Source organism: Schistocerca serialis, chromosome 3 (genome assembly GCF_023864345.2).
Source record: "Schistocerca serialis cubense isolate TAMUIC-IGC-003099 chromosome 3, iqSchSeri2.2, whole genome shotgun sequence".
Taxonomy (NCBI): domain Eukaryota; kingdom Metazoa; phylum Arthropoda; class Insecta; order Orthoptera; family Acrididae; genus Schistocerca; species Schistocerca serialis.
Window position 1 is genome coordinate 877338943 of NC_064640.1, and position 13696 is coordinate 877352638.

At 37.8% G+C, this 13696-nt stretch overlaps 1 protein-coding gene across 1 annotated transcript in view; it reads right to left on the minus strand.

The window, feature by feature from the left end:
- LOC126471069 (RNA-binding protein with serine-rich domain 1-like) overlaps window positions 1–13696 on the minus strand; it is a 109571-nt gene that overhangs the window by 60395 nt on the left and 35480 nt on the right. The window contains exon 4 of the mRNA XM_050099141.1: window positions 1946–2083. Within this exon, the coding sequence (XP_049955098.1) occupies window positions 1946–2083 (138 nt within the window). The remainder of the gene's footprint in view (window positions 1–1945; window positions 2084–13696) is intronic.

The window sequence follows — 13696 nt, forward strand, 5'->3', positions numbered from 1 at the left end:
GTGCCTCTCCAATGGGAACAGAAAACATTTGATCATAAGGTCATAGGTCAACCGATTCCTCCACAGGAAAACACATCTGATATATTCTATACGACACTGGTGACGGCATGTGCGTCACATGACAGGAATATGTTGTCGACCCACCTAACTTGTACACTTGGCGAATGGGTAATAAGATTCTTCTACCTTGCCCGATTTAGGTTTTCTTGTGGATGTGATAATCACCCCCAAAAAAGTGATGAAAACATAAGAGTTTGTCACATAAACTGAAAATAAAAAATTAAAATTTACACTTGATGGAAGATTTGAACCTAGGACCTTTCGTTCCACAGCTGCTCACGTTACCACGAGACCACGGCGCTCCTGCGTTCCTATCGTCCTTATTGTTGCTTATCTTCCCTTGAACTACTCAGTTTGTATATTTTGCTTATTTTTTCACAGTTCTACACAACTTCTTCCTGTTTTCTCAATTGATCTGTGTTCAGTTTTTCAAGGCCTATCCACTGTGCCAACTTATAACTAAATCTGAGGTGGGTGTGATGGGGAGGTTCCCTTGTTAGAAATTACACCTACAAAAGGAACATTTTAACAGAGATGGCCCAAGATGCCAGTACATTTAAAGGTGCAATTGATCACTGGTTGTCCTTATTTGTGAAACATTTTACGCAATATATTTTGAACTGTTAAACAAAATCATAAGATGCCTAACTTTTCCAGTGTTCTGTACACTCATTAGATGTATATCCACCATTTTCATTGCAGTCAAAGCTATACTTAATCGGCAGTGGACATAGCTGATGAATGATTTCATTGAGTCACATAAGGCATTAAGAGCTTAAATATTCTACATACTTCTGTTAACAACACTGAGTAGTGTGCTCAGATTTTTCTGGAAAAAAATGGTTCAAATGGCTCTGAGCACTATGGGACTTAACATCTGAGGTCATCAGTCCCTTAGAACTACTTAAACCTAACTAACCTAAGGACATCACACACATCCATGCCCCAGGCAGGATTCGAACCTGCGACCGTAGCGGTCGCGCGGTTCCAGACTGAAGCGCCTAGAACCGCATGGCCACACAGACCGGCTAGTTTTTTCTGGACTGCTTCATAATATTAACATTTAGTTAATAAAAGGTCAAAATATCTACAATGAGACATGATACAAACCACATTTACTGGTGCCCAAATAATTGTAAATATTTAACACTATATCATGCTTACAGTAATAAAATAATTTTTCAAACTATTATTTCCTATTATTTAATTTCTCATAAAAATCACTTTTCATCTCTTTCCACAACATACTAAGTCTCATAATAGTATTTTTCATTGTATCAACAGATTACTTTTTGTTTTGTGTACATGCATACGTATTGATCGTGGAATCATTAAATATTTGCTATTATCACAAAAGCAATAATAAAATTTCACTATCACCGTATGTTTTATGCAATGATTAGTCATGAAATACCTCACACAACACACAATCAAAGCACTATGATGATTTGATTAACTCATTTCTGTTATTAAGTTTTTCATTCAATAAATATCAAATCAGAATGCAAATGTCTTATAGTTTAGTGACAGAATGAAATATTAGGTTCCAAGATAAAGTATTTTGTAGATAACAAATGAAAAATATGAGAGGGTATAAATAAAATAGTAATATTATAGTGGCACAAGATTTTTAGAAAGCACTAATGTTAAGTAATTACTGCCATGTGTCATAGTTAGATCACTCTCTCAGTCACTGTGGGGAAATCTCTTACCAACAACATAGCCATATGATTACAATAATCTGTATTCTGGAACATTAAACAGATACATTTGTTCTAATGGCTGGTAAATTTAAACAATACACTTACATCTGAGAAATCAAGAAATTAGGAACATTATACAAATAATAAAAGGCTTACTAAGATAAATTATACTGATTTTCTACCTTCTGCTACTGCTACTACTATCACTTGATGAAGAATCACCTCTCTTTCTTGTATCTCGTACCCTAATAATTTTCTTTCTAATTCTTGCTGTTGCTCGAGCTGGCTCAGGTTCAATTCTCTTTTTGATTCTGGAAGACCTACAATACAAGAGCTATATTAATGTATTGTGAGTGAATGGTACACAAGTATAGTATATACAAGATGTTTTCACATCACTGGAACATAACATAATTGTAGTTCTAAAAACTGGTTGCTGCTTCCTACTATTGTCATTATTTCCACTACATGCACATACACACACACGCACACGTGCAACCCCCCCCCCCCCCCCCCAAACACACGCACACACAAACAAGGGCGTGTGTCCATGCATGTGAATGGATAAGCCATCCAACTTAAAACCGCAACCACACCTCCCACAATGTCATGTAGAGTACAGAACAGCTGGTAAACCAGTTTCTGCACTCTTGTCATGATATAAAACACAGTCAATCGAATTATGGCATACCAAAATTTGTACACTGCAAGCACAACAAATTAGGGGATCCTCTCTTCAGAGAGAAAACCTGTACCCAATCCAGAAGCAAGTAATGGATTCTTTGCCACATCTTTATGGCAGGGAGGAGTTATGCAACAGCCAGATATTCTCAGTTTCACTGAGCAGAAATGTTTGTCCCCCACTTTCGACCATTCTCCTTCCCATCACTGAATGGTTTTGTCCCTGAACAGTTACGTGATTGTAATTAGGAGGTCTTTAAATTGTGCAACTGCAGATAAAATGCAGTCCAACCTAGCTGTTGTTTCTGCCAGTTTGTTGCCCTGAATTTTCCCACATTCTGCTACCCAGTAGAATATCATCTCCTTCCCTATGTGTTGTTCCTGAATAGACTGGACTGGTTTTTCTACAAGTATATGCACTGTATATCTTCCAATATACTCAGGGAGGCTGAGCATATAACAAATTTTGTAGCTCAAATATGTATCATTCGTTTCAGTGCCATCAGGATGTTACACTACATCATATTTGGTTAATTCATTCAGTAAGCTGCCTTGAGAGCATGACTGGGGCAAATTAAAGGCAAATCAAAGATGTCCTTTTGCACAGACCTGTCTGCATAGGACTGTGTGCAGTTGTGATTCTGATATAAAAAGATGTACTTACTTAAAAGTAGTTTCAATTAAAACTAAAGTAATTTGGGGCACTGTACACTGAACAGACTCCTATGTTTTTTTTTTAATACCTATGCCACATGCCTTTATTATTTGTTGAGTGATATTCGCATATGAAATAAATTAACTGCCTCAATGATGATTATAACAACAACAAATATGAGGAATACATAAACATGTGTGTTGAACCAAATTGTTACAGCTAATAAGCACATGACGTTCCTTAAATTCATGCACTAGCAAACAGTTTTTATCTACACAAATTCCTGTTTCTCTCCTTTGTAGTTAGGAAATGAAGTTGTAAAAACTTTTATTACCAATATGTGTGCTCTTCAAATACAAGGTTTTATCAGGCTTATTTCTCTCATGTGCCATAGGGTTGAGAACTGTAGGGTTCCCCTAGATAGGTCACGTGTGCATTACACATCAGAGGCTGCTACTCACGTAGCTGACTCTGTGTGGGATGCACAACTAGATTAAGCAACTCTCCATCCAATCCAGATAACGATAGCTGTAGGAAAGAAATGCCTCCCACAGGTGAGAGTATTAAAATTGCAAAACTGCTGAAGCATTTGCAACAAAATGCCAGAGTTTCGTATTAAAATCGCAAAACTGCTGAAGCATTTGCAACAAAATGCCAGAGTTTCAAGCGCGGATGAAAAGCAGTGAAGCTCATATAATACTAGGTACAGAAAGCTGGTTGAAACCTGAAATTGTCAGCAGTGAGGGTTTTGGTGAAAATTTAGGTGTATATAAAAAGGATAGGCAAATGGGAAATGGAGGTGGCGTATTTGTCGCAACTGACATGAAACTAAAATTCACTGAGGTAGAAATTGAAGCTGCATGTGAGATTGTTTGGGCAAGACACAGTTTCAAGGGTGGGTATAAAATGATAACTGTATCTTCTATCATCCACCAAACCAATCTCCTGATGTACTTTGGAAAAAACCTCAGTTCACTTGTGGATGTGTCAACAATGATTACCAAAGTACAAAGGACAACCAAAACAAGCAGAAAGATATATACGTTCAGTAAACTAAATAAAAAATCAGTAGTGTCATATCTCACTCAGGAATTTGAAACTTCCAGCAGAGGGCAGGAGCATGTAGAGTAACTCTGGCTCAAGTTTAAAAGAATAGTTGACAATGCACTGGATAGGTATGTACCCAGTAGAACATTTCATAATGGGAGGGAACCTCCATGGCATACAGTCACTGTAAAGAAACTTCTATAGAAACAGAGATTACTGCATAATAGGTGTAAAACAAAGCATAGGGCTATAGATAGAAAGATTCTAAATGAAACACATTTGGCTATCAAGAGAGCAATGTGTGATGCCTTCAGTGATTACCATAGCAGAATATTGTCACGTGATCTTTCACAAAGTCCAAAGAAATTCTGGCCATATGAAAAGACTGTCGGTGGTACCAAAGTTAGTGCCTAGCCCTAGTGAATGAGACAGAAACAGAAATTAAGGGTAGCAAAGCAAAAGCTGAAATGCTTAACTCCATTTTCAAATGTTCCTTTACAAAGTAAAACCCAAGAGAATTGCCCAATTTATTCCTCACACCACTAAAAAGATGACTGAAATAAATATTAGTGTCAGTGGTGTTGCGAAATAGCAGACAGCGTTAAAACTGAACAGAGCTCCATGCCCCGAAGGAATCCCTGTCAGATTGTATACTGAATTTGTTGCTGAGTTAGCCCCTCTTCTAACTTATAATCTATTGTAGAACCCTCAAATAAAATACTGTGCCCAGTTCTTGGAAAAAGGTACAGGTCACACCCATCTACAAGAAAGGTAGTAGAAGTGATTCACAAAACTACCGTCCAATATCCCTGATGTCGATTTGTTTTAGAATCTTAGAACATATTCTGAACTGAAACATAATGAAGTATCTTGCACAGAATGATCTCTTCAATGCCAACCATCATGGATTTCAAAAACATCAATCATGTGGAACCCAACTCGCACCATTCTCACATGGCATATTGAAAGCTTTGAATCAAGGCAACCAAGTAGATGCAGTATTTACTCTTGATTTCCAAAAAGCATTTGACTCAGTACTGCACCTATGCTTACTTCTGAAAGTACTATCAGATGGAGTGTCAAGTGAAATTTGTGACTGGATTGAGGACTCTTTGGTACGGAGGAAGAAGCATGTTATCTTGAATGGAGAGTAATCATCGGATGTAGAAGTAACTTCAGATGCGCCCCAAGGAAGTGTGTTAGGACCCTTGCTGTTCATATTGTATATTAATGACCTTGTAGACAATAACAATAATAAAATCAACCTTTTTGCAGATGGTGCAGTTATCTATAATGAAGTACTATCTGAAAGAAGATGCATAAATATTCAGTCAGATATTGATAAGATTTCAAAGTGGTGCAGAGACTGGCAATTTGCTTTAAATGTTCAGAAATGTAAAATTTTGCCCTTCAAAACTTGCTCTAAATGTTCAGAAATGTAAAATTTACCTAAGTGTAATACTCTGTAGGGATATGAAGTCGAATGATAACATAGGTTCAGTCATGGGTAAAGCAGGTGATAAGACTTCGGTTTAATGGTAGAATACTGGGGAAGTGCAATCAGTCTACAAAGGAGATTACTTACAAATTATTCATGCAAGCAGTTCTAGAATACTGCTCAAGTGGGTGGAACCCATACCAAATACGACTAACTGGGGTACTGAACATATACAGACAAGTGCACCACAAATGTTCACATGTTTGTTTAATCCGTGGGAAGTGTCACAGGGATACTGAAGGAACAGAATTGGAAGACTCTTGAAGATAGATGTAAACTATCCCGGGACGATCTAGTAACAAAGTTTCAAGAACCAGCTTTAAATAATTTCCCTAGGAATATACTACAACACCCTATGTATCACTCATATAGGGTTGATGAGGATAACATTACAATAATTACTGCATGCGACAGAGGCATTCAAACAGTCATCCTTCCTGTGCTCCATCTGTGAATGGAACAGGAAGAAACCCTAATAACTGCTACAATAGGACATGCCCTCTGCCATGCTCCTCATGGTGGTTTGCATATTATAGATGCAGATGTAGATGGCTATTCTAGAAGGCTGTGTGGAACATAAAAAAACTGATGTGTTAACACATCAATCAAAAGTTTATGAATTAAGGCAAATGAGATTCATTACTTCTCAGTGTTTTTCTATGGAATAAAAGTTATTAAAGAAACTCAACATGTCTGAAGTAAACTGGACTTATATCTGAGAGGAGTTGGGTTCAAATACCCATCCAGACATGGCAGTTTAGGTTTCCCTAGTTTCTTCAGAATGATAGAATGGTTTCAACAACAAATTATAGCCAATCCTTGCCTTAAATTTTGTTCAAGCAGGTTAAGACTCCTTGTTGTATGAGGATAAGTCAATGATTATCTGCAGTTTTGCTCTAACTGTCTTTAGGTTGGCTCTACGACTTCGTGCACTCACCGGCTACTAGATGGCACTGTTGTTTTGACCTGTGGTAGGTTGTAGCATTACCATATCAGTCCACTTTGTACTGTCACAACCTAAAGATGGCCATGTCACACACTGTTTGCACCAGACAGCATTCTGTATCTGTTCTTTGGGGTCTGAAAGTGTACCAGGAGCAACAAGTCATAGAAGACTTTCAGCACAATACACGGACAAAGTTTTGTCATAGCAAAGTGCTCACCAGTAGACTGAACAGTTCAAAAGTAGCCAAATAAGCATGAAAAATGACAGAAGAGTGGAGCTTCGTGCTACAGCCATAATTGATGGCATTACTGAACAAGTCCGTGCCTTGATTCTGAATAACAGACAAGTGGCTGTTGATGATGTGGCAAACTATATGCAGCTTTGATCCAGTTGTAGATGTACGAAGGGGCCGTTGATTAGGCTCTGAGCAACAGGTGAAGGAAGTGGTGCACACGTGGCTTGCTGAGCAAACACAACTCCCCCCCCCCCCCCCCCCCCCTCCCCAGAGGGTATCGATTCCAGATACTTATTGATTTAAATTCATATAATCACACTGATAAATCAACACAAAATCTCTTGATAATTCCAATAAATTTCAGAACTAAGTGCCTCTGATGACACATTTGATTAAATTTAATGATGGATATATCAGAGAGGCGTATTTACTGTGATATGAATTATTGTTTTGTAAGTAGTTTCTTTTTTCCATCAGGCTCTTCATTCAGAATACTAGAACTTATCAAGAGAAAGCTGTCTAGAGGTCACTTTATCAGCTTTCTCTTTCAAGTGGCCGATGGTCTTGCTCTATCAGTTATTTTTGTATATTTGTGAACTTTGCAATTATGTTACCTTATTTTCTTGTTTTAATAAACACTTAAAAGTTTCTCCTGTAACAGAACGTACAAGATAAATGCAGTAGACATTTCACCCACTTCCCATAACTGTAAATGTCAGTTTTCCCTCATATTCATTACTCGTAAGTCATTGTTCTTCTATCTTGATGACACTGTGTCTCACCATGCAAAACAATAGTGACTGAATATCACAGCTGAATCAAGACAGACTCACTCCTATTTTCCTCCACCCTAGAAATACAGCAAAGAGACCAGAATTAAAACAAAATATTCAAAATAGAACCCACTGAATTTAAAAACAGGAAACTGCATCTTTATACTGTGATTATTCACAGTAATTTAGAAAATTTCAGTTCCCTTTGGATATAAAATACTATACATACGCAACATAATCAAGAAATGAGTCACAAAAAAAAAACTAACAATGAACACTTTTCTGAAATGGTTAAAAAAAGGAAACTCTGATCATGATAACATCATTAAAAAAAAGTGGTGCACTTAGAACAAATAAGTTAATACTGAACTGAGATCAGTTATAATTAACACAATATCTTAAGCATCTATGTTCGTCTAGTTTATTCATTAAAAGAAAAACATTCTGGAACTTACTGTACACATGAATATTGTGGCTCGCTGAAGGTAGCTGCTGTGCTTCAAGCATCAGGATGCAGACTCATCAACATTTTCTGATCCATAATGGGTGAAGTAGCTGCTCAATTACAAGCCTTTAGTACTGCATAACTGATAACGATTGTTTCTGATCAATTTACAAAGTCATCTGTCGTACTACTTCTAGACATGAAGTTACAATAATCTAAGGAAACAACTTCCATAAGTTTTATTTATTTTATTTATTTATTTATTTATTTATTGTTCCGTGGGACCAAATTAAGGAGAAGTCTGCATGGTCATGGAACGAGTCAATACATGAAATTATAACACGATATTAGAAACTGATAAAATGAAATATAAAAAAACATATTCAGGTGACAAGTCGTAAGTTTAAATGAAGAAAATCAACAATGTAGCACTGGAATTTGCTTAATTTTTTAGCTCTTTCAGGAGCTCCTCGACAGAATAGAAGGAGTGAGCCATGAGGAAACTCTTCAGTTTAGACTTAAAAGAGTTTGGGCTACTGCTAAGATTTTTGAGTTCTTGTGGTAGCTTATTGAAAATGGATGCAGCAGAATACTGCACTCCTTTCTGCACAAGAGTCAAGGAAGTGCATTCTACATGCAGATTTGATTTCTGCCTAGTATTAACTGAGTGAAAGCTGCTAACTCTTGGAAATAGGCTAATATTGCTAACAACAAACGACATTAAAGAAAATATATACTGTGAGGGCAATGTCAGAATTCCCAGATTTTTGAATAGGAGTCGACAAGAGGTTCTCGAACTTACACCACATATAGCTTGAACAGCCCGTTTTTGAGCCAAAAATACCCTTTTTGAATCAGAAGAATTACCCCAAAAAATAATACCATACGACATAAGCGTATGAAAATATGCGAAGTAGACTACTTTTCGTGTTGAAGTGTCACTTATTTCAGATACTGTTCTAATGGTAAATAAAGCAGCATTTAGCTTCTGAACAATATCCTGGACATGGGCTTTCCACAACAGCTTACTATCTATCCAAACGCCTAGGAACTTGAACTGTTCTGTCTCGCTTATAATATGCCTATTCTGTCTGATCAAAATATCGGTTCTTGTTGAATTGTGAGTTAGAAACTGTACAAACTGAGTCTTACTGTGATTTAGCATCAAATTATTTTCCACAAGCCACGAACTTATTTCATGAACTACATTATTTGTTACTGTTTCAATATTACACACAAGATCCTTCACTATCAAGCTGGTGTCATCAGCAAACAGAAATATTTTTGAATCACCTGTAATACTAGAAGGCATATCATTTATATAAATAAGAAACAGCAGTGGCCCCAGCACCAACCCTTGGGGAACGCCCCACTTAACAGTGCCCCATTGGCACTGAACATCACAACCACTCTCAATATTGCGGAGAATTACCCTCTGCTTTCTGTTCTTAAAGTAAGAGGCGAACCAATTGTAAGCTACTCCCCTTACTCCATAATGGTCCAACTTCTGCAGTAATATTTTGTGGTCAACACAGTCAAAAGCCTTCGTTAAATCAAAGAAAACACCTAGCATTCGCAACCTTTTATTTAATCCGTCCAAAACCTCACAGAGAAAAGAGAATATAGCATTTTCAGTTGTTAAACCATTTCTAAAACCAAACTGAACATTTGACAGGGAAAATTGTCAACATTATCAATGTCTCCCTTTTTATAAAGTGGCTTCACTACCGAGTACTTTAATCGGTCAGGAAACCGACCACTCCTAAAGGAAAAGTTACAGATATGGCTGAGAACTGGGCTAACATATATAGAACAATACTTCAGTATTCTGCTAGATACCCCATCATATCCATGAGAGTTCTTGGTCTTTAGTGATTTAATTATTAACTCAATCTCCCTCTTGTCAGTATCATGGAGGAGCATTTCAGGTAACAGTCTCGAACACTTTTTTCTAAGAGCGCTATATGATCCCCTGTTGGGACTAGGTTTCTATTTAATTCACCTGCTATATTCAGAAACTGATTATTAGATACTGTACATATATGCGACTTATCAGTAACACGGACATTCCCACTACGCACTGATTCTATATCCTCGATCTGTCTCTGCAGACCAGCAACTTCCTTTACGACTGACCATATGGTTTTAATTTTATCCTGAGACTCAGCTATTCTATCTGCATACCACATACGTTTTGCCTTCCTAATAACATTTTTAAGCACCTTACAATACTGTTTGTAATGGGCTGTTGCATTTAGATTTTGACTGTTTCTAATATTTTGATATAATTGCCACTTTGTTCTACAAGATATTCTTATCCCTCTAGTCAGCCACCCAGGCTGCCTGTTTGTGCTAGTACCCTGTTTTAAACGTTCTAACGGAAAGCAACTTTCAAAGAGCATGAGAAAAGTCTTGAGAAAAGCATTATATTTATCGTCTACTGTACCAGCGCTATAAACATCTTGCCACTCTTGTTCCTTTATAAGGTTTACAAAGGTCTCTACAGCAACTGGATCAGCTTTCCTGAACAGCTGATGACTATATGTAACACGTGTTGCAGCACAAAAATCTTTTAAAGTTAAAATTTGTGCATCATGATCTGAAAGGCCATTCACCTTTTTGCTAACAGAATGCCCTTCTAGTAATGAGGAATGAACAAAACCAAGACCAAGAACTCTCATGGATATGACGGGGTATCTAGCAGAATCCACATTGATAATTTCTCAGGCAACATAAGTGCCAATAATTCTCATGAAGTTAAGAATTATACAAATAACCTGAAACTACAGAACCGAACAAAAAGTTGAGAGTACTAAATAACTGACAGTCTACCATGTGGTATTTTCTGACTTTATATGCTCCTACAAACATTTACTAGATATAATTATTTAGTGCTCTGGTGTGTCTACTTAACTCCCAACAACTATTTACAAATGTACAGGTATGCACAGTAATCACAACAAAGGTACCATAGCAGAGTGAGCTCGTTGGACTTACATGAATCATAGACAAAATACATTTATTGCCATGTCCTACCCTTCCCTAACATGATAACAAAGTGCATGGTAGATCCCAGTCAGTTTCTTACTTATTTACATCTGACATCAGGCTGACTGTGCCAACGTGTTCTCCATTCCATCACCTGGTACTCATTTCCAGAAATAAGTTCCTGCTATTTACAGTTATTTTCTACAAAGATATTTCTATGGGAAAGACTAACAAAGGAAGGAAGGAAGGAAGGAAGGAAAGAGAAAAAGAGAGAGAGAGAGAGAGACTTCAGAGACTTCAGTCCCTCAATGTCACTATGGAAAACTAACCATAACTTACCAAGGTTAGATAATGAGCTTAGATAGCTTAGCTCCTACTACAGGGTGTCCAGTGAAGGAGTCCCCAATTTTAAAATTAAATGTCTCAAAAACAAAAAGTAGTCACAAGCAGTCAGCTTCTGAGGCCAATCCATCCCTGCACCAGTAAATTTACAATAATACTGTGCAATGACTCTATTCCCACAGTATTCATCACCAAAGTGAAGCACATGTTTGGTGCAATGTGGTCTCGTCCATCTTGTATGAACCACTTGGTGTGTGGTAGATCCTCCAGTGCAAGCTGTGGGTCGACAAACTGTTCCAAAATTGCAGCTTCGCATTCATTAGCGATCATTTCTTATACGAGACAAGAGTCAATAAAGCCTCTGCTGCATACCACATTCCAAACCCTAACTTTGGGAGAATACAGTGGTTTCACTTTGCACAAAGGGGGATTTTCAGAACCCCAAAACCGCCAGTTTTATTTATTCACGATTCCATTCAGGTGGAAGTGTGTTTCATCTGTGAACCAGATGCAGCCAACATCAAATCCTTGGTTATCAATCACTGTGAGAAACTGGTTCACACCCTCTGTCACACAGGTTGTACATGTATGGACTGATGGCTTTGGATTTTGAATGGACACACGTGTAGTCTCTGTCTCAGTATTTTATGCACGCTGGAATACTTCAAATAAGTCTCTGCTGCAATTCTTTGAATGGATTTCCTTGGATTTTGCTGAATAATTCCAGAAACCATGTTGACATTTTCAGGAGTAACTACAGTTTGCCTAGGGCCAGCATTCTCCACTAGATCATCAGCCATGCTGTCAGTCTCGTTTGATTTGGCGAAGAGCTTGTGAACCGTTTTTGCTTTGGGTCCTTTTGGAACATTAAATCGTGTTTGAAAACTGCATCTTGTTGCTATAGGGCTGTGTTCTAACTGGAATACCAAGGAAATTGACAAGATGGAATTTCCTACCTGTGAACTGGAATACCATAGGTTAGAACACTGGAGCATGGTGGTGGCCACTCATCTGTAAAGTTAGTTTGTTCACAGCCAAACCCATGCTGTTCTGTGTGTGGTTGCAGTCAAGTCAGTGTACAATGTGGCTACCTTCACAGGTGCCCAACATCACCTTTTCTGAACTGCACACATGGAAACCCTCCCTGCTACGAGGGTAATCCCAAAAGTAAGGTCTCCTATTTTTTTATAAGTACATAGACCTGTTTATTTCTACAATGGTTTACAACAGTTCACAGCTTGAACATTTAGCTATTTTTTGACATAATCACCATTTCTGTCGATGCATTTTTGTAGATGCTGTGGCAGTTTTTGTATGCCCATGTCATATCAGCTCACCATCATGTTGTTCAGAAAGTTATGAACCTCTTCTTTCACCTCATCGTTGGAGAGGGGAGCTGGTATGACATGGGCATACAAAAACTGCCACAGCGTCTACAAAAATGCATCGACATAAATGGTGATTATGTCGAAAAATAGCTGAATGTTCAAGATGTAAACTGATATAAACCATTGTATAAATAAACAGGTCAATGTACTTATAAAAAAAATAGGAGACCTTACTTTTGGGATTACCCTCGTACATATCCCTTATTTCTGTAATACTCTTTGTCTCAATCTGCATTAGTCCCTTCCCCCTATGTACCTCCACACACTCCCATACTCCCTGTTTGGAACCTCTCTATATTTCCTTATCTGTTTCTCCTACTATACATTTTTCTCCTTGTACTCTTCCTTTATCTCTGAAAATTCCTTCCAACAATCCCCTAATCTGCCCCTTCATGCAAGACTATGCTGTCCATGACAGGCTGAAAATTTCTGTTACTCTGAATACATCCACATGGTTACTCTGCAATTCACACTTAAGTGCTGGGCAGAGGGTTCATCAAACCATTTTCATACTTACTTCTCTACCAGTCCACACTCGAATGGTGCATGAGAAAAAGGAACACCTAAATCTTTCTGTTTGAGCTCTGATTTCTCTTATTTTATTATGATGATCAATTCTCCCTATGTAGGTTGGTGTCAACAAAATATTTTCACATTTGGAAGAGAAAGTTGTTGATTAACATTTTGTAAACAGATCTCCTCGCAAAGAAAACCACCTTTGATCCAGTGACTGCCACCCCAACTCGCGTATCATATCAGTGACACTCTCACCCCTAATGCGCGATAACACGAAACAAGCTGCCCTTCTTTGCACTTTTTCGAGGTCCTCTGTCAATCCCTGCCTGGTAAGGATCCCACACCGTGCAGCAATATTCTAGCAGAGGACAGACAAGTGTAATGTAGGCTGTCTCTTTAGTGGGTTTGTCACATCTTCG